The 20606-nt window shown below is 41.0% G+C and overlaps 1 protein-coding gene across 1 annotated transcript; it reads right to left on the bottom strand.

The window, feature by feature from the left end:
* Nucleotides 1-332: 332 nt before the first annotated feature.
* LOC138590894 (otoferlin-like) lies at nucleotides 333-20303 on the bottom strand. Its single transcript, XM_069661313.1, has 41 exons — nucleotides 20258-20303; nucleotides 19754-19880; nucleotides 19607-19661; nucleotides 19348-19479; nucleotides 19175-19237; nucleotides 18977-19061; nucleotides 18727-18886; nucleotides 17860-18046; nucleotides 17550-17736; nucleotides 17147-17370; nucleotides 16620-16728; nucleotides 15318-15495; nucleotides 14931-15051; nucleotides 14746-14846; nucleotides 14571-14661; nucleotides 14357-14473; nucleotides 14091-14243; nucleotides 13815-14004; nucleotides 13100-13224; nucleotides 12862-12996; nucleotides 11905-12066; nucleotides 11705-11824; nucleotides 10998-11159; nucleotides 10705-10867; nucleotides 10515-10588; nucleotides 10317-10343; nucleotides 10096-10227; nucleotides 9866-9938; nucleotides 8925-9040; nucleotides 8642-8779; nucleotides 7636-7767; nucleotides 7425-7552; nucleotides 7165-7335; nucleotides 6241-6401; nucleotides 5954-6096; nucleotides 5752-5840; nucleotides 5519-5617; nucleotides 5102-5343; nucleotides 4703-4881; nucleotides 3849-3949; nucleotides 333-513 (listed from the first exon to the last, which is right to left on the bottom strand). Exons 1-41 carry the CDS (start codon nucleotides 20301-20303, stop codon nucleotides 333-335), a joined length of 5379 nt encoding a protein of 1792 aa, XP_069517414.1.
* Between the last annotated feature and the right edge of the window lie 303 nt (nucleotides 20304-20606).

Here is a 20606-nt window from a genome sequence, read left to right as displayed (position 1 = left end):
TCAGACAGATGATGTGAGGATTAGACGGGTGTCACTTTATTCACAAATTCAATAGTCAGACAAAAACTGCACACTGTTGACAAACTGCGTTAATAGATCAGCACGAAGGTGAAGTCTTATCTTTGCAAACAAATCAAAACATTAACTACAATACTAATGAGCAGTAATAGATTTAGCAATTACATGTCAATACCTTATTGCATACTGTAGTCACACAAATGCTTATAATCTACAACTTGATGGTGTCTTTTGTCAAATGGCTTAGAACTTTAAAGAACACGAGTACAACTGACCAATCTTTGAGTGTAAAATAGAACAATCCAGAAGAACTCTCAAGCCCCCAACATTTTCTTCACCATGTAACCCGGCATGTTGTACAGGAAGAGGCCCAGGATGGCCAGCAGCAGGAGAGCAGCGACGATCTTGATGGTCAGCCACCTGTACTGGTCGCATATCAGGTGTTTCGCGGCTTTGAAAGGGATGAGGAACCAGAGGAGGGCGATGTCTGGGCGGCTGGTGGAGCACAGAGACAGTGTGTTAGACATTTTACAATCTACAGTGAAACATTTGATCGAGATACAATGATAAAACAACCTGATGTAAAGAGCTTTTTTCATTGTGGTTGTCGTTAAAGAAAATCTAATAGAGTACTTTTGTTTTCATTTGCAAAATGATCCATTTAAGTTTGCTTTAAACCTTTTCAGCACGTTAGAACAATAAAGGGATTATTGGGATGCAACTAACAGTTTGATTTGTAGCTATTCAGTATTTGTGCTAGTGAGGTTTTTTAAGTCCTATTTGATTATTTGAAATAAATACAACATACCAAGTCATACTGCTGACAAAATAATAAAGCATGCACTGTCCTAGTTCATACTCACAAACAACATTTATACACAGATGACAGGACTGCGGAAAATTTGATGGTTAAGAGGTCAATTTATGAACAAATTTAAAATATACACAGACAACATGACAATACATTGTTTAAGCAAGAAAGTCTGAACTCCAACACAAGCCAGCTATGCTAAAAATTCTTACTTTTTTTTATCAATAAACCATCAAAAAAACTATTTTTTCATAGGTGGAAAAGAGATTTCAAAAAGAAAAACTACATGGTTATCACACCAACATATTTGAACACATCATAGAACATAATGATTCATGCATTCAATATTTATCATCAGTACTGCTATTCTAATAATGCACCATAAAACAGTACTAAATACGACTGAATGCACACCCTATGAAAAACATATCTGCTGCTTTTAACTCAGACTCCCATCATTTTCTTCACCATGTAACCCGGCATGTTGTACAGGAAAAGGCCCAGGATGGCCAGCAGCAGCAGAGCAGTGACGATCTTGATGGTCAGCCACCTGTACTGGTCACACATGAGGTGTTTCACAGCTTTGAAAGGGATGAGGAACCAGAGGAGGGCGATGTCTGGGCGGCTGGTGGAGCACAGAAATGTAAACAGAGTTAGTGACTGTAAGAGACGACGTTTAAACTAAGGTACAGGGCAATGGGTTCCTACAAAGTACTGATACAACCTCAAGGAAGTCATGCTTGCCTCTATGCCAGAGGTGGTTTTATTATTATACATATAATAGACAGAAGCATGTGTTCCACTGCAGACTGTATGTATCAATTGTTGATTGTTGGTTGCTAGGTTACTCAGTTGGAATCTTGCAAAGTTACTGTCTCTTAATTACAAGTCCCATCTATGTGTTTGTGTCAGTTGTTTGAAAGACACACATTTGTTTGCCTCAACATTCTGCTGAAGCCTCATGTCAACTTTGGCCCAACTTAGAGAAGCATTTTCGCAAGGACAGAGGACTAAAGGAAGGCCTCACTTCACATGAATGATTACAGTAGTGAGAATTCACTCATGCAGCCTTGGTACTTGTGAGTATTGTATGAAGATCTGAACGTAATCTTTAAGATCAGTAAGATCGTTCTCAGATCGCTCTCTCATTTTCACACACTGCCTGGAGGTACGGTGTTTTATGTTAATCATATCAATCAGTGCAAACCTCACCAGGATATTGACACAATTCAGTCATCTGTATTTGTACGGTAATATACTATTTTATACAGAGAGCATTACTACAAGGATGGTTGTACCAGCCAGTTTTGTGCACCTTTATTACCTCTTGTTCAAGTGAAATACACTTTGAATAAACAAGGATTGATATTGGATGCAATTCTTACTTCCCACAGTAGTTGTTTGACTTCATGTGCATGCAAACATGCAATGAAATCAGACATACAGAAAAAGAGATGACAGAGACTGAAATTAAATCTAATCTACGGTCTTTAATTATTATTTTTATTCTAATGCAAGCAGATTTTTTAATGGTTTGTATGATCACATCTAAATTGCTGATTTTCAGGTGCTACAAAATCGTGAAAAGGGTTCTTATAACATCCCTAATATTCCTTAAAGAGGGGGTATTATGCTGTTTCACATTTTAATACATATATATAATGTTACAATGTTGGATGTTCATACTAAACGTCTGTGAAGTTTCAAATCTGTCTCTAAAAGTATGTTGGAGTAATCACTGGGCTTCTCAGCTCAGCCTGCAGGCTCCTGTGAACGCCAGGTTTCACAGTTTTTTTCTCAGCAGGCTTCGGAGAGCAGGCCAATCAGAAGAAAGCGGGCTTGTAGGGGCCGGGTTTCTTAAAGGGACAGAGCTGGCTGAGTCGTTTCAGGCAGAGGCTGTATGATGGCCTGTATGATTTTTTTTTTATGCTAAGCTACTCCACAGGTATCACAGAGTTAATTGAAAGCTGGAAATTAGCATAATACCCCCACTTTAAACTAGGTTCCAAGTATGGAGAAGAAAATGCTTCTCTGAAAGCACTCTCAAAGCACACTGTATTTCTGCTTGTTTGTCATGACTTGTGGTCTGTTTAGTCTTAGTTTAGTTTTTAAAAAGCTATGATTAAAAACGGTTTAAAGAAAGTAGGAAGGGAGACAGTTAGAAGCCATCTGGTTAGTGAAATTGCTGGAACCTTCTGCATAGGTGTCTTGAGAAACATCTCAAACCCCCATCATTTTCTTGACCATGTAACCAGGCATGCTGTAGAGGAAAAGAGCCAGCATAGCCAGCAGCAGGAGAGCCGTGACAATCTTGATGGCCAGCCACTTGTACTGGTTGCAGATCAAGTGTTTAATGGCTTTGAAGGGAGTGAGGAACCACAGAAGGCTGGTGTCAGGGCGGCTGGAAGGACAAAAACGGACATGTTCAGACTTAAAGCAAACTTGGATCCTTCTATGATTCTGTTGCTCTGTTTCAAAGCTAGATTAAAATGTAAATATAGTTGACATTAGTTTAACAAGGACAAGAAACAATTTACAGTATTTTGAGAACTTAAAGATTATTCTATGTAGAGGTAGAGAAACAGCAACTTACCATGTAAAGAAAGAAGATCCTAGGTATAAGTCCAGATCTTGGTTGAAGTAAATATGTACAAATGTGTTTCTTCTTTTCAGGAAATTGTTTATTTATATTTAACGTAATGGATTATTTGTTGTGTAACTTTATAATTTGTTTATGGTTGTTTTATGTTTTCCCATTTGATGTTTATGAGTGATTTATCTTTATATTTATGCAGGTATTTTATTATAATTTTATTTATAAAAATAGTTATTTTGTTATTTCTGTCCTGTTCCTGTTAGAGCACTATTCTTTTACTGTTTTAGTCAATCTGGTCCTGCAGCAGATTAACAGCAGTGTTTGTATTTATGTAGAATAAACTGAACAATGTGACTGAGAAAGATAGATCAGAAGAGTAATAAAAATGTGGACAGTGGGGTGCTAACTAAACATCCTTCATACTTGGGTTTCTCCAGTGGCTCTGGTTCGTTGCGTCCTTCACCGGCTGGGCTTTTCTCTGCTTCCTCTCCTGTCAGAAGGTGCAGCTCTGCTTCCACTTTACCCTAAAAGTACACCATAAAACACCTCAGACTAGGGATGCACCGATACAAGTACTTACATTTGGGTACTTGCCGATACCGAGTACCGATATGAGCACTTTACAATATCATTACAGTTCTCATAATGACTTTAAAAGCTTGTTTCATTTTCATGAGATGTTCCTCACTTTCTGACTGTAACAAAGTAAATCAACAGAGCGATGCAACATGACACTGCCACACGTTTTACATTTGTGTTACCTATAACACATTCAGTGGATTTCAGTATAACACAACATATCACATATAATGTAAAAAAGGTCACGTGATGAGCACTCCCATTTCTGAGCGCACCTGAACGCAGCACTACACAGCGCATCTACCCAAAACCAAAACACCGCGGTGAGGGAGACACGCCTGGACTTGTTTACGGCACGTATTACGAGACATCAGTGATCGCTGACGGACTCTTTTTATCGTGTGTGCGTCCATGAATATTCAAGTTAGTTTGCCTTAATGTTTATGTTAGCTTCAGTTTGGCCGTGAGTGTATATGTTAGTGCCGTCTGTGAGGCCTTAGCCTTTTCCTGAAAAGTGACATTGACTTGCTTAACTAACAGGAGGCTAACGTCAAGCCGTAAAGCGGTATCAGGTGCGGTTGTATCTGCGTAATTTTACGAGTACGAGTGCATCCCTGCCTCAGACACAAGGCCACCTTTTATTTTAAAGTTTTCTCAGTTACATACAATATTTTGAATTTATTTATACTTTGACCTACCGTGAGTTCAAACTCGTCCTCTTCATTTCTGGCCACAAACGGCCACCAGCCTTTGATCCTCTTCTGTTTGAAGATGGACACCATGGGCATCTCTGTTTCATTCGTCACCATCTCAATGGTGCACTGCTTGGCGGTCTTTGCACCACGGGGAAAGCGGTTCAGGTCCAACTCAATCGCACCTACAGTATAAAGACAGATATTAAAATTGGTTTAATACAAGGACTGTTTGTTGGTATGCTGTAGGAGTTTATAGTCTTCACAAAAAAAGATAAAAGTGATAAGTTCAGTTGTAACATCCACCAAAATTGTTACTCTAGTCGACAAATGTCTAAAGTTTGTGTTCATTTTTGTTAATGTTTTTATATATTTAATATATAATACATAATATTTCAACTGTACCTAAGAAATCATCTGCAGAGAAATGGTCAGCGTCCCACACTTGCAGATTCAGGCGAGCAGGGATTTTGTACTCAGTCTCATCCCAGGCGAACATGGACTCCTTTTTGGAGATGACGATCTTCTCTTCAGCCATGAGGTAGTCGAAGGGGTAGACGAAGCGCCAGTTGAAGTTGCCCTCTCCAGTGATGGAGTGATAGTGGACATCTGTGTCCTGCTTGTCCTCCTGCTGCCCCTTCAACCAGCTGTTAGAGCACATAGATTAAATAGATCTTGAACAAAGTAGCGTTGATGATTGTTTCTTGGTTGTCACAATCACAAAGTTTTCCATAAAATATGATTATTCGTGGTCTAGTTGTGCTTAAAAAATGTAAACATAAATAAGCAAAGACAACTAAAACTTATTAAGCTTATTATTACCCTCGCACAAATATGTCACTCGATTTCTCCCCAGTGAAGATATCATCATCCTCCAGCACCACCTCGTCTGTGTTCCAGACGATCACTCTCAGTTCAAACCTGGACACAAGATATATAATAAAACACAATTCAATAATGACAACAGTTCTTTGGTTGTTTGATTTAATCAGCACTCTTTGGCTAAAACTGTAATAGTGTATATAATAGCTGAAAGGTTTGACTTAAGAACATACTTCTTTGGTCTCCTTGGTGAAATGTCGAGGGCGGGGCCAGGTGCGGTCATATCTTTCGGAAACATATCCACCCACATCTCAATTCTCCCCTTAAAGAGAGAGAACAAAATCAATTAGAAGGTCTTAAAGAATACAAACTTTATCGTATAAAAAACCTCTTGTTGGCAGAAGTAGAGCCAGCAGAGTAAACGTGATGACATACTTGTTCGATTCCTGGTTTATCGGGGTGGAGCAGTGGTCTGGTCTCCACGTGTTCTGGGACAAGTTTGCAGCCGACCCGAGGGATTTGGTCCCAGTGCTTCAACACGGTCAGAGCCAGATGTTCATCCGTCTGCTTCTTCAAACCTGACAAACATCAGGACATAATGCATGTGGTTTAATACGACTTTAAATCACGCTTTGGAAGTAAAATCATACAAAAACCTGCTTCATGGTTGGTAATTCAGTGGGAGGAATAAAAACGAACGAGGGTATGACGTCGACACGTACCATTTTCATCCTCTATCTCAGTGGGTGCCATGAAGACACGGTTCTCCACCTTGACTCTTCCTCCGGGGCCGTAGTGAGGCCCGTCCAGTTTGCCGTCCTTACACAGCTTAGCCAGGACCTGCGTTGGTTTCATCGGGTCTCGCCACACATTGTAACCATGGCTACGGAAAAAAGCAAAAGCAAAACAATGCGTTCAATAAATCTATAATAACATAAAAAAATCACTCAATCAAAACACTCCTATGGAAATTGAAGTATATAACATTAAAGGATAACTTTTTCAACCTAGTAACCAAGTCTCGCTCACAGAGAAGTCTCGCGCTGAGACCATAGTTGTTGCAGGAAGAAGGAGAGAGGAGTGAGAGAAGACGAAGAGGGAGAAGTGCCTTTTGTTGTATCGGAGTACAGAAAGCTCAGTGCTATCTAAAAGATTGTCATGGCTGAAGATTTATCTGATTTCTACGATTCACTCCTCTCTCCTTCTTCCGGCAACAACTACGGCACGAGATTTCAGCGCGAGACTTCTCCGTGAGCGAGACTTGGTTACAGACAACAACAGAGAGCATAAGGTAAAGTAGCATGGCTGCCACAGTGTTGTCAGACACTTTAGTGGCTGTATATTGGCGTATGCGCGCTGCCCCGTTTACTTACATTGTATCTCATTTCGCGGCTGCCGGCCGGCGCTCCCTCCCTGAATACTGGATCGATTTCAATAATTGTTGTCTCCACTAGTCACTTACACACAAACACGTGGGAAAATAGGGTCTAGGTTGAAAAATCCCAAAGTTATCCCTTAATATACTATTCTGTAACACTACCTGAGTCATCCTGATGCCTCACCGATCCTGTATTAAATTATTCATCACAATCTTTCCACAGTCTACCACACACAGTGTAACAGGGAGTTTGATCTTTGGTTCTTACATGGCGTAGTTACAGGTGATACCACATGTGGCTCTGTGTTTGCTGAAGAAACGGTTCTCAAGGTCAAGTTTGGTTTCTCCGATCAGGTCGTCGGTTCCCACCAGGTCCCAGTCGTAAATGGACACGGTGAGAGTGGAATCCATGGGGAATGTGGCCTCCACGTCGAAGGATCTGAAGGAGGTGAGATATGCAGCATTTGTCAAGTAATAAGATCATATAGGTAGTGCCACTTTTATCTGAAGTAAAGCATTTCTACTTACTTGCCAAACAAAGGGTTCAGCTGTTTGGAGATGTAGTTCTCTTTGTCTTTGATCTCTGTCTTTCCCAGCTTGATTGCAATGTATGGATCAGCTTTCCCATTGATGTCAGCTGGATGTAGATCAGTCGCCTACCAAAACAAATATGGATAATCTGAGCATCTTCTGATATAGTATCTAAAGTATTCTCATTAAAATCCAAGACTTAGCGTACCCTGATGACATAGATGCGGACGAGGATGTTAATGGGATCGTTGTGAGGAATGTTCTGAAACATTCCCATGTTGGAGTCGAAGCTCATGTCTCTTTGCATGTCGTCGGACACTTTGTACATGCACATAGAGCCCTGAAGAAACACAGTTGAACATATAAATAGTTATATTACAAATAATATTGGGTAAATCATGATAAACAAAACGTTATATAATGTATTAAGCATTTCAACAGTCTGCAACTGTTATATTTAGGTTAAGTGAACATCAAGTGTGTAACCTTGTAAACATCTCCATGTGGTGTTCTTCATGTGCTACAAGACATATCAGGGACAACATAAGCAGTCATCTCCATGGCTGGGCCTGTCTGCTTTTAAACTGCAGTGTACCAAGGACAGGCTGAACAACACGTTTTCAGATTGGCAGGTTTGTGACATCACAAACCTAAGGAGCCGATCCCGTTAATGGACGGGGCGAAGCTATGCATATCATTATCTGCAAACTATGGCAACCACTTCGGCGATGCGCGAGCCAGCTGTAACTGTCAACATTATTTTTGCAAACTCACTACTGACTGCTAACATTAACGTTACTATTAATGACAAAATTTCAAGCTAGCTAACTTTCAACAAGTTGCCACTAAATGATGGCAGAGACGTGTTTAATTTTTCGGCTGTAGTTTTACAAAAGTAGAAACGTAGTGCACAGTGGGCGGGGCCTATGCAGATGCATGAATATTTAATGAGGGAGGAGGAGATGCCTTGGAAGGATTTTTAAAAGGTTATTAAACGTATTTTGCAGAAAAAAAACATATCAGACACAACTTATTATTTCAAGCAGAGCATTTTATATGTCTTAAAACATGACTGGAGCTGGTCTTTAAACATTCATCTATGACGAGCTTGTTCTTCAATCAATGGTGAATTTATAAACAGACAGTTGATGTACCTGTAGAATAAAGCACTTAACCCTTTTCTTTGTTTTGTTCTGGAAATATTGTGTCCTTACTTTGAATTTTCCAACAATTCTGTCCTCATCCGTCACGTTTTGGTCGTCGTCATCGCCACCTTTTCCCCTGAACAGGTTAAAACTGTGGAGCCAGTCCTCAAAGTTGTCAAAGTCACTCTCCAGTTCCTTCGGGTACACCTGGTTGAAGAACACAAACATTATAAAAACATAAACGTGGTTTTGAATGTTGCGTTTTTTCCAGGTAACACATCTTGACACGTACAACCGACAGTTTTAGCAATCATTTCTACTTCAGTGATGGTAAAGGTGCTGATTTCAGTACCTTCAGCTCATCCAGCTTTGGCTTCTTCTTCTCAAACGGATCCATCTGCCTCTTCTTCTCCTTCTTTCCCTTTCCTCTCTTAGTGCCTTTTACAGGAGAGTCATCAGGTTTGATCTCTGAGTACAGGTTAGCGGTGAGGACGGAGTGAAAAGGGGAGGGGGAGCGGGGCGAGGGTTGGAGGGGCAGAGCACTCGAGACATGAATTCCACATGAAAGTTGCCAAAACCAGCTTTTACTGTATACAGCAAGCATACCATTGAATTGTATACTGTTTAAGTATACAGTTCAGTGGGGATACTTGGTGTTGTGAGAGGGTCCTCCTGGGCAGGCAGCTGTGTATCTCTGCAAAGCTCATTAAAGAGGAAGGCTCACAACTTGACTGGTTCTTGTCGTTAACATCCCCAGTTAAGTCATGTCAGCGCCTATGTACAGTAATATGCACCAAAATGTGTTAGTTATAGTTGAATCTGTGCAGCCTGATTAGCAAAGCATTTAGTTTGTATCGTATCATGTCATCAAATAACATGGTCTTTGTTATTTGATCCAGTGACAACTTTCATGGCAAGCATACGTCTAATATGCATGTATGGGAGAGAAAAAGCGGTCGTCCCACGTTTGGAAATTTTGGATTCATGTCAGCATCTACGTGGAGGCATTCTCGAACTACGGGGTCACTAAGAGGGTCACTACTGCACTGTAGGAAAAAACAACATTCAGAGTTAGTGAGCTCATAAAGGATGAACATGCACGGACATTAAAGAAAGTATCTGTTCTTCTCTGTTTTATGACTTACATGGCTTTTAAAACACAGATTTTCTACTTCATCACATAAAGATGAGGAGTGAACACTGGAGCTAATACTTGATTAAAAGCAAGCTGGATGCTAAAACACTTTAGCTTGATAACATAAAAAAAACACTGGTCTTGTTATCTGGTTTTACCTCCGCCATCTGCAATGTCCATTTCATCTTTGTCCTCTGTGTCTGAAAGAGCAGCTTCCTGTGCCTTGAGAGCCTGTAAGAGCAGGAAGTGTATGTTTTATCTGGATTTATAAAGACCAGAACAAGATCCACTTTCCCCAAGATACACTATTTTTTTTAAAGTTTAAAAACAAGTGTAAGAGCATTTAATTTCAGCTGCCGTCATTCTACTTCTGCAGTCTGTTACTCACCTCTGTCAGAGTATCAATGGAGGCAAAATATTTGGACCACCAGTCCAACATGCTCTCGTCCAGTTCCTCCTCTTCAATCTCATCGCCCTTCTTCCTCTTCCTCTTTTTCCCCTTTCCATCCTTGTCATCATCCTTTTCACACAAGATGCAGTAAACATGTTTCTTGCAACAACATAAAATCTTTCAATTTTGATGAATTAATAGTAGAGCTTTTTGCTTACCTCAACTTTGACCACAGCATCAGAGCACTACGTGGGAAATCAGAAGGCATCATTTCAATTACATAATCTTTTTTCTGTACGGTTACAAATAGTATTTGTATTATCTGATGACTTGTTCATTCTGTATCATATAAGCATGCTATAATTATTTTTTACAACTGGGTCTAATTCTTTAAATAAAAGATACATAAAACTTACCGAGTCCAGTTTGACCACAGTTTCCATCTTCTTAAAAGAAGGCTCCGATTCCATGTTGACAACAATAATCTCCTCTGAAGGATCAGAAGATAACATGTATGTGTTTTTGCTTATTCATGGGAAATGGCACTTTATATGTCTAATTCGATTTACTTTAAGTTGGTCAACAGACTATGTTTGTAGTTTCTACCTGTAGTGGTCCAGTTGTTTGCCTGCTTGTCTGTTGCTCTGTAGATGAACTTGCGCAGGCTGGTGACGGCATTGGATCCAACCAGAGTGTAGCGGCCAAAAGCCCTGCAGTCCACCACTCGGATGTTGAGCGGCGGGTGAAGCAGCTCATTCTCAGGCAGGTCCTTTTACATATATTTCAGAATCAGGTTGATTGACACAGGAATTTGCTGTTCTCATAAACGAGTGCGTCTTTTCTAATGAGCAAAGAATGTGACTTTAGTTTCAAAAAAGGTAATTATAATGATTAAATACCACTTCAAACCACTTGACAAGGGTGCTGAAGTTGGGGTTTTTCTTGTAGTTGGGGATGAGGGCGGACTGCACCCCCTTTCCGGCACATTCAATGTCCACTCGAGGCCGATCCACCTGGGCCAGATTCACCCTCTTCAGGTCCCTCAGGCCCCAGAACAAAACCTGAGGAATAGGGGATATTAGTCCTTTTGTTGTTTTTTAATTCTTCTCTTTTCCTACTAAAAAGTAATGGGTGTGTAATGGGCGGCGCCCAGTTAGTGACGCGTTTTCCATCACCCAGCAGTGGTTGGTCTGCCAGAGAGGGTAGGCGGAGCTAAGCGGCTGCTTTTCCGCTCTCTGCAAGTGTTGCGAGTAAACAGTAATCTACTATGGCTGAACAAACAAAGAAAAGATGGATGACTACAGATACAACTTCAGAAATAAGTGAAAACCCAAAGAAAAAGAAACAAACTCGACGCTCAGATGAAGCAAACAGTCTGAAAAGGAAAGCGACCGTCAGCGAGGAAAATCAAGAGTTACAACCGGAGCCAACCGTGGACGTCACACATGCAACACTGTCTGGATATCTGGGAAGTGTGCTCCCGCAATTACTGTTTATCACCATAGATGCCGCCAAAGAGAATGAAACTGAGATCTTCGAGATTACAACTTTAAATACATTTAGCTGCTAATAAATAAATCACACTGGTTGTTTAAAAGCTCTTCACCTCAATCCTGTATTTGCTGAGCACTGGTCTGATCCCCAGTGGTACAGGCAGGATTGGGCCGCGATCAAAATCAGTTGGACCGTCTATGGGAGGCAGGTCTGCTTTCCCATTGGGGCCAATCTAACAGAGGGCATAAGTGAGCATTAGAGGGCGAGTAATACGATGCGAGTGTTAACATTGTTTGTATCTGACAGCCTTACCTGCAGCAGCTCAAAGGCTGCCAGCATTTCTCCAGCGGTGCAGTTCCCTCGGTAGATCTGATAGTACTCCAGCTGGGGAGGGAAGCGCGGGGGGCCATAGTGCTCGTCCGCCATCTTGACAATGGGCTTTGCAAACGTTCGGCCCATGAAGTCAGCTTTGCCCTGGAATCATAGAGTTAGATAAAACCTTAAGAATACACACCATAAAGTGTGAATTTAGTGAGTGATTATTTGAAAGAATGATCTTTTTAGCCTACCATATCCAATCCAGTCGTGTTCATATTATAAAACCCTCAGTTTAAAACAAAGAGACGATCAACAAGGTCTCTTATAGGATAATAACATATTATTAGACTTGTCCTATCAGCAGAAACATGGCTTGAGATGCACATGTTTCTAGGCAGATTACATTGAAAAGCATTGAAGATAAATGAGCCCCAAAGAAAATAAATAAACAAAAGCAGCACCCCTAAAATAACCAGTGAACTGCAAAACAGACATGAATTTAATGTATTAAAGTATTAAATCTCTCTTGCAGTTAGTGGTTATGGAGAGTTTTCGCTCGGCCACATACCAAAAGCACAAAGTTTCACTTAAAGGAATGCAACAGGTGTAAGTTCAAGGAGGGTCCGTCTGTGCTTCTGGACAGACAGTATCTTATTCCTCTTGCATGCCTTTCATTACAGTTTACTCTACAGTATATCAAACCATCAGAAGCCACACTCTACTTATCCAAAGGGTCATCCAAAACAATGGTGTTATTGCCAGGAACAAATGTAGAATTGACAGTCAGCAAAAGCATTCTTTCAAATATAATTCTTATCAGAATTGACAGTAATAAAAGTTGTACACCTCAAAACCTGTTTAAAATGCTAATAAAAGGTGACATAAAAACATTATAAAGAGCAAAGGACTGTTTGCTTAAGTTCATAGAGACATCTTCAAAACAACCCTTACCACTGTGTCTTGATCATAGATTTCAATGACAATAATGGGAGGGTCGTCTCTCAGTTCGCTGGCCTCTCCGAACAACTCAACGTTCTCAAAGACCAGCAGCTGGTCCCATGTTGGGCACAGAGTCTCAGCCAGCACCTGGAAAGAAAAAAACATTTCATTTGAAGCAGGACTTGCTTCTGTACAATTAATCACATCTTAGGAATACACCAGATTTCCTAAATTATTTGAGGATGCTCACCTCAGTGACCTGGCTTTGTGTTGAGAAGAATACTCTTGCAAATGGATCAGACAGACCTGTGCTATCAGCGGCAAACAGGCTGCGAGCTTGGTACATGTGGACCCTCAGCTGGAAGATCTGTTTCACTGTGGATGGATGAAGACGCTCAAAAATCAACCCATGGTGGATAAGGTATTTTAAGTAAGCTTTCTTTATCGTGTGAAAGGGGACATATTTTAGCTCTGCAATCAATTTTCTATCACATTGGTAAAGTTTTTTTCGTTTTAAAAATTGTATAGATATTTTAATTTACTTATTTTTTTGAGGCCTCTCCTTCCCCCTGAAATAAACAAGCTGTTTTGCCATTCAAAGGTTAGACCTTAGCCACGATTGGCTGACAGTATTTGGAGTGACCTCCCTCACGTGTGCGATCCCACGTGGGGGAGCAGCCGCACTGCGCTGTCACTCCAAAGTTGTAGAAAACATGGCCGCTCTAGGATAGGTTATTCGGCCTTATATGTACGAGCCAGAATCACCAGGAGGTATCGAAATGGTCAGCCGAAATCTTGACAACGACTTGACTACAAGCTAGAGCAAGAATGCAGCCTGAGGTGAATTTCACACTTTTTCACTGTGAACAATGAACACCCAAAAATGTAAAACCCTTCAAAATATGAGAATATCCATTCAAAAGATATGACGCCTTTAAGTTAACATATGTTTGATAGCTGCTTACTCATGTAAGTGAGGCTGATGGGAGGTGAGCACGGCAGACCAGGTCCTTTGGACAACTTGTTTTCTTCAAATCCATTGGGTAGGCCGCTCAGGTAGTCTTTGCGCTGTCTGTTCAGACCCAGCCACAGATAAATCTCTAACTTGGACTGGACGGTCCATCCAGCAGGCCCAAAACCTTTCTTACCAGGGATCTTTAGTGTAGAAGGGAAAAGAAATATTGAATCGTGGCAAACGTCAAGGTTAGAGAAGAAAATATCTGGCAGATTCGACCGATTACCCTCAGAAAGATGGTCTTGACTTTTCCACAGTCCTTTCCTGTCTCCTCCTCTACACTGGAGTAAAGGATGTCTTTGGAGGGAACACGTGCGTAAGCGATGCGCTTCCCGTTACTTATCATCCAAATGAACACATCAGGGACGCTGTGTTGAGGCTGCAATAAAAATGAACAGTCCCGTTAAACATGATATAAACTAAATGGAATAAGCACAAACATGCAACAGCAAACAAAATCATTGTTAAAGGCAGACATAATGTTGATGTTACCTCATCAGCCAGGAAGCGCAGCTTTGACAGGAAGTTCTGAGCCAGCTTGATTTTATCTCTCACTGTGCTTTTCTTCACCTGCGTCCTCATGGTTTTAGCTTGCTGGCCGATGCTCTCCTAAACCCAGAAACAGACCATCATTTAGAAAAACAGTACAAATAAACAATCAAGAAGTCAAAAGATAAAAATCATAGCATGTTTTGAGTCGGCATACCATTTCTGCCATGCACAGCTTCAGTCTCTCCCTGTCGAGTTTGGTTCTGCCCGACTGGTTCTGGTCCTTGTTTGCCAGCGAAAGAAACTGACTGCAAAAAGTAGATCTCAGTGAGTCTCAAAGTCTATACGAGTCAGTTAGACTTGTTTTTACATGTAAAGTTTAAGTTTGTGACCTGCAGCCCTGGCTGAGTTCCTCAAGGACTCCTCTCAGTCTGCGTTCAGGGTAGGTCTTCTCTGTCTTGATGATCTCTTGCACATCATTCAGTCCATCCTCCTGTGGTAGCAATACATGTTTAGGATCACCTTACTAACATTGCTTACGATCTTTTTAATAATAGCCTCCATTTATTTGACTTGCCAGTTTATCTGCAATGTTGTCTATTATGTTGGCGTTGTACAGGCGTCTCCTCTGGTCCTGCCAGTAACTCTTGATGTAGATACACGGCTTCCTCTCAAAATACGGCAGGTGAAAGTAGTTTCTGAAGAGATACATTCCATAAAAATAGAAAACCTGTCAGAAGAGGCTTAAATACAAAGGTCAACATTTCAAAATAATTTTAAAATTAAGAATATTCACAAAAAAAAGGCACCTAAAATTTAAAAGCGAGTTCTGTAAATAAGGTACTGTTTATGACACTACAAAACACTACACAAGAAACAGTTCAGGTGTCATTTGTTTATGAATCTCTCTGTGAACTACAGTTTGTTTGATGTTGTTTGATGATGATGCTATTGTTGCCCTGACCGGTCAGTGATCACAGGTTTCATGGGTGGAGTAGTCGCCACTGAAGCCAGGTCCCCGTCATCATCCATCTCGTCCTCGCTGGAGTTATGGATCAGTTCAGTTTCCTCTTCGTCACCATCTCTCTTCTTCCCCTTTATCTTTGGCTGGGCAATCCCGTCAATCTCGTTTCCATAGTAACCTGGCACACAGCAGCTATGTTAAAAGTCACATCTATAAATGTGCTGCATCTTCACCTTGTGCTGATGAGGGTACTACAATGAATAACAGCGTATCTCTACCATTGACTATCAAGAAAGACTTCCTGGATTTAAGTTATTTGTACCATAATGTATAACTTATTAGCAAATTCCTACAACAGCCTTAGGGCCCAATCAGTCGGAACGCGTTTTAGCAGCTGGGGGCGGCTTTTTTGTCATTGTTTTCAATGAGAGCGCCTTGAGGTGAAAAAACTTCAACTCAAAGCAGAAAAAGGTGTTTTTTCTCATTGTCCAATCAGATGAAAGGAGAGGCGGGACTTCTGTCAGTAGACAATATAATGTTTAGGTTAATGACAGCTATGATTCGGTGGTTGCCTTAACAACTGTAGGAAAAAAAGGCGCAGCAAGCTGGGGTTTTTTTTTTTTAACCGTAGGCTTCAACCAAAAAGGGAATGCGGTGCGCCTCGCGTTAAAAACTTCACTTGCGTGCCCAAAGATTCAATTCGAGACTCAAGTATTAGACAGTAAGAGACATTCTTAAAGGCTTAATATGCGACATTTTACACACTAATATTTATTAGAAATCAAATATGTCCTATGTTAATATATCCAGGAAAAGTAAGCTCCTAAAAAGAAAGTGTACATGTACTAGAGCAACATCAGGGACGAAAGCTGTATGTTCCACTTGCTTGCTTAGTGTGCTGTAGCGTTATCATATCGCGGTCATTATGTGGAATTAACCATGCTAGCGGGGGGCTGTAGCAACATGCATGGTAAGCTAAAGTGTGCTAACGTTAGCCCGCAGCAGTACAATGCTGGCTGCGGTCAGTTACCTAGATGAGCCTGTACAGGCCTACCAATCAATTTCCATTGTTTGCTCTGTAATAATTGTGTTCAATTGCTGCTACATAGTAGAACATAACACTTAGAAATGTGTCCAGGCAAGGCCGGGCAGAAAAAAGTAGCAGGTTGTAGGTTGGTGGAGGTGTGGCCAAACAGAGCGCTTGTTTTGGTTTAATGCTGGTGCTGAAGTGCGACATCTACTGGACATAAAGTCGCATATTAAGCCTTTAAATTTAGATAAAGAGTAAGTAATGGAAAATACCTATGGTGACCTCAAAGTTCATGGGCTTATCACCAATCTTTCTGTCGATCATTGTGGCCTCTAGGAAAGACCCAAAGAGGAAAAACTCCTCGACCTTCCCGGTAGCAGTCTGTGAAGTAGACAAACAAGTGTGAGTTTCTGAATGTGGGTAAACACCGTCTCACCATCTCACCATTTTCACTTTGTCTTAATTGAATAAAAGTTAGACAAGAAAATTTCGACATCTCACACAAACAAAGTGCTGTAGTGGTCCCCACAACCCTGTAACACAAGCTGTAGATCAGTGAGAACTAAATCCCTGAGGATTTAGGGGTTAAGGTCCCACTATGCTCAATTGAATTTACTGTGTGACTTAGTTTGTCCACAAACAAAAAGAAGCCTCATTGATGCAATCTACATGTTAATAATGCACCAGGTGGGCTAAATACAGACCATGAATAATTCACTGTAACGGCAGCACAATGACCTGTCAGCAGGGGCAACAATGGGCTTCATCTGCATGGTTGCCCATCCGAGCAGGGACCCACCTCTGAGATGTTGGGTACTCCCTCCAGCTGCACCTCCGTGGAGCTGGTAATGTCAGGAGAGGAGGGGTCCAGGATCTCCACCCCAAGGCTGATGAGCAGCCGGGCCCTGAAGGACACTCCCTCGCCGAGCCCCTCGTTTAGCTCCTGGTACTCGTCCATCAGGGTGTAGGTACGAGTGGAGCCGTACATGTTGACCCAGGCAGGTCCCAGAGTGGGGAGAAAGCCTGAGCGGTAGGATAGATATAATGAGCATCTCAAAATACATGACATGCCACAATAAATTGCATGCTAATAGTTTACAACTGAGTACAACGTTTCCCTCATCTAATCAATCTTCAGCAGTAGAATGAGTGAAGAATTCATCTCAAATATGTTATTAAGAAGGGAGGGAATAGTATATCACCTTTGTCCCCATCATTGGAAATATTCCGCAGGTCCAGGAAGTGTGTTCCTATAGCAACATCATTCACTTTATCTGAGTCTCGAATCTGGATCTTCATGCGCTTGCACAGCGGTGGAAACATCTCAGTGAAAACTATTTGCTCGTTCCAGATGGGCTCATAGCAGCTCTTTTGAACTGATGTTTTACCCTGTAATCACACATTACAAAGATACAGTATATTTAAATCAACTCAGGAACCGATCTGTCAGAGTCATTTATATTTTGGCCTGGCTGATGGCAACAATTGTTTATAATCCGTCCTAAAACTTACCTTCTGTCCAGCGAACAGTACTTGGACATAAGGATCGACCAGGTCCTTGTTTTCTCCTATGAAGGCCTTTTTGACATTGGCCATGATGCTGGTGTTCATTCTGGGGAGTCCCTCGGCTCTGTAGATCTTCAGGTAATAACGAGCCCACTGTCGCTCTGCAGGCACCCCCTCGGGTATCAAGAGATTGCTGAAACAGAAAAAGGACACAATGAAATATGATGACAAACGAGATGCTGACATTTAAAACAGGGCTTATATGCTTCTATCAACATTTTGAATGATAAAGAAGCCCTGAATTGTCAAAGTTAAAGTAATAATCTTGAAGATTTTCATTTACATAAATGTCTGTTAAGTCACTATCTATCATTGAATGAGGTAACACAATGGTGATTGAGCCTATAGCCCACTGATGAAAGCCTTTGCATTTGCTGTATAAAAGACTGGGTGTTTGGTGGGGACATTTGTGGACAAAATCTCAAGCGGCGCCCAGTTAGTGGTACGTTTTCCATCAGCCAGCAGTGGCTGGTCTGCCAGAGAGGGTAGGCGGAGCTAAGCGGCTGCTTTTACGGTCAGGTAAGGAAAAAAAAATCCAAAGAAAATGAAACAAACTCGACGCTCAGATGAAGGCAAACAGTCTAAAAAGGAAATCGACCGTCAGCCAGGAAAATCAAGAATTACAACCGGAGCCAACCGTGGACGTCACACATGCGACACTGTCTGGATATCTGGGAAGTGTGCTCCTGCAATTACCGTTTATCACCATAAGGTGCCGCCAAAGACAACGAAACTGAGATCTTCGAGATTACAACTGTAATATATTTACATTTATAGAATAATAGTAAATGATGCAAATTGAAATGTGGTTACCCCTCTATGTCATCTTCATCAGATTCATTGGCCTTGTGTGGAGTCTTTATAGTGTCCCCTTTGGCCACAACTGCAACATCACACTTAACGTAGCCTTTACAGCCCGCTGAGATGTCGTCAGGGTCCGACAGCAAAGCCCACTTGTGGTAAAACTGATGTTCTGAAAGACAAAGAAGAAAAAAAATTAAATAGAAATATCAGTAACACATATTCATAATAACAAAACTTTTATGATTTGATTCCTCTTTACCAGGCTGGGAGTAGATTGTGCCAACGTCCAGTTTAAAGGTTCCAACCAGGGTTCCACTTCGCAGCAGGTTTTTGGAGTGAATTACCTGTGAGCATGGCACAGGGATAAAAACATTGTAATATTAAATAAACTAGTCTGACGTACACAAGGAGGAATGAGAATAATTTTTGTTACATCACCATCAATTAAAGAACTCACAGACAGCTTCAGGATTTTGTCGAACATCACATCTGGAGGGACGTGGAAGTCGAACACAAAATACTAGACAGAAAAGAGTCAGCGAGGAAGTTATTATCAACCCTATTTTAGATACAAAGCAGGCTTTCTCAAACAGGAGTGAATATTAATACTGTAACTAATATCTGACTTACTTCATTGTAGTAGGGGCAGTTGGTCGATTCCTTCATTGAGGTGTACTTTTTATCTTCTCCAATTTCCACGCAGACCATCGGATCCATGTTCAGTCCAATCAGCTGCCTCGCTTCAATCACTGTCACGCTGACCTGAAATTAAAGTCACATAATAAACATAGTGACTGACCTATTAATATATATTCTACACTGACAGGTCAGTAATTTATCAGCATATACCAGCAAAGTTAAATAAAATGTTGGGTACGATTTCTCTTACTTGGTAATCGACTGGTCTTCCAGAGCTGGGCTCCATCTTTATGTCTGGCTTTGATCTGTTAGACAATTTGGTGAGAGACATCTCAGTCATCTTCAAACAGATTTATATATATATTTAAAAGTCATCCATATACACAACCATGCTTGCCTCTTATTTGATACATTGGTGGTGACGGCGGTGACTGAGGCCAGTGAGATGGTGTCTGGATCTGGGCCTCCTCCCATGAACATGCCGTCACGATCCAGGTTCTCCGTCTCCAGAATAGCTGGCTCATCTAGAGAGCATAATAGAGGCAAACAATAACTACAACTAGCTCTTAAATTATAATATGTATAATAAGTCTTACAGTGAGATGCATTTTTGCACATCCTGCTGAAACATTGTTTTTCTGTGTAATTCTGAATTTACTCTGGAACTTTTAATAGAAGTCAGCGACAAGGTATGACAAACTTGCTTTTAGTCCACTGGCAGATTGGTTTATAAAGGTCAAACAAGGTTAAAAAACAATGCTGTTTACAGATCAACACAAGAAAGTATTCAACGTAACTGCATCTGATTGATCTAGCTTGTGTTCAAAGGAGCTACACAAGTTTGTAATATCAGCTAGGATTATGGCCTAAATCTGCTGTCATCCATTTTAGCTACTGGTACCTCCATGTTTGTCCTCCTTGTGTCCACGGTGCTTACTGCGCTTCATGGCTCAAAACACTTGTGCGCTCTGTGGAAGAAATTTAAGGTGACATCATTTCAACAGACCTCATCATTTGTTGTTAAACCTCTGCAATGTCAGCTACTTTTTAATTAACCAACAAACAGAGACATAAAATAATTTGTGTGCATGCTGATCACATTTTCTGTGCATGTGCTGAAGCAAGAGCCGCACTTATTCTGTCTGAGCAGTCACAAAACCTGATGGTTTTAACAGAGGAAACCACAGCAGAACAGACTAAACCAATTTACCCTTCTCCAGCGTCTTGGAGAAAGAAGAAGGAAGAGGAAG

Source organism: Semicossyphus pulcher, unplaced genomic scaffold (assembly GCF_022749685.1).
Source record: "Semicossyphus pulcher isolate SPU_LCO1_2020_fin unplaced genomic scaffold, fSemPul1.0.p SCAF_14, whole genome shotgun sequence".
NCBI classification, from domain to species: Eukaryota; Metazoa; Chordata; class Actinopteri; order Labriformes; family Labridae; genus Semicossyphus; species Semicossyphus pulcher.
The sequence above is the reverse complement of the archived record's forward strand: the minus strand, read 5'-3'. Positions and strand labels throughout refer to the sequence as shown.

Coding starts and splice junctions, on each gene's coding strand:
- LOC138590894 (XM_069661313.1), bottom strand. CDS start 20,303: ATGAAGCGCAGTAAGCACCGTGGACACAAGGAGGACAAACATGGAG. Junction 12,997..13,099: donor CACAAAGCCAGGTCACTGAG/GTGAGCATCCTC, acceptor TTTTCTTTCCAG/GTGCTGGCTGAGACTCTGTG. Junction 11,825..11,904: donor CAGCCTTTGAGCTGCTGCAG/GTAAGGCTGTCA, acceptor GCCCTCTGTTAG/ATTGGCCCCAATGGGAAAGC.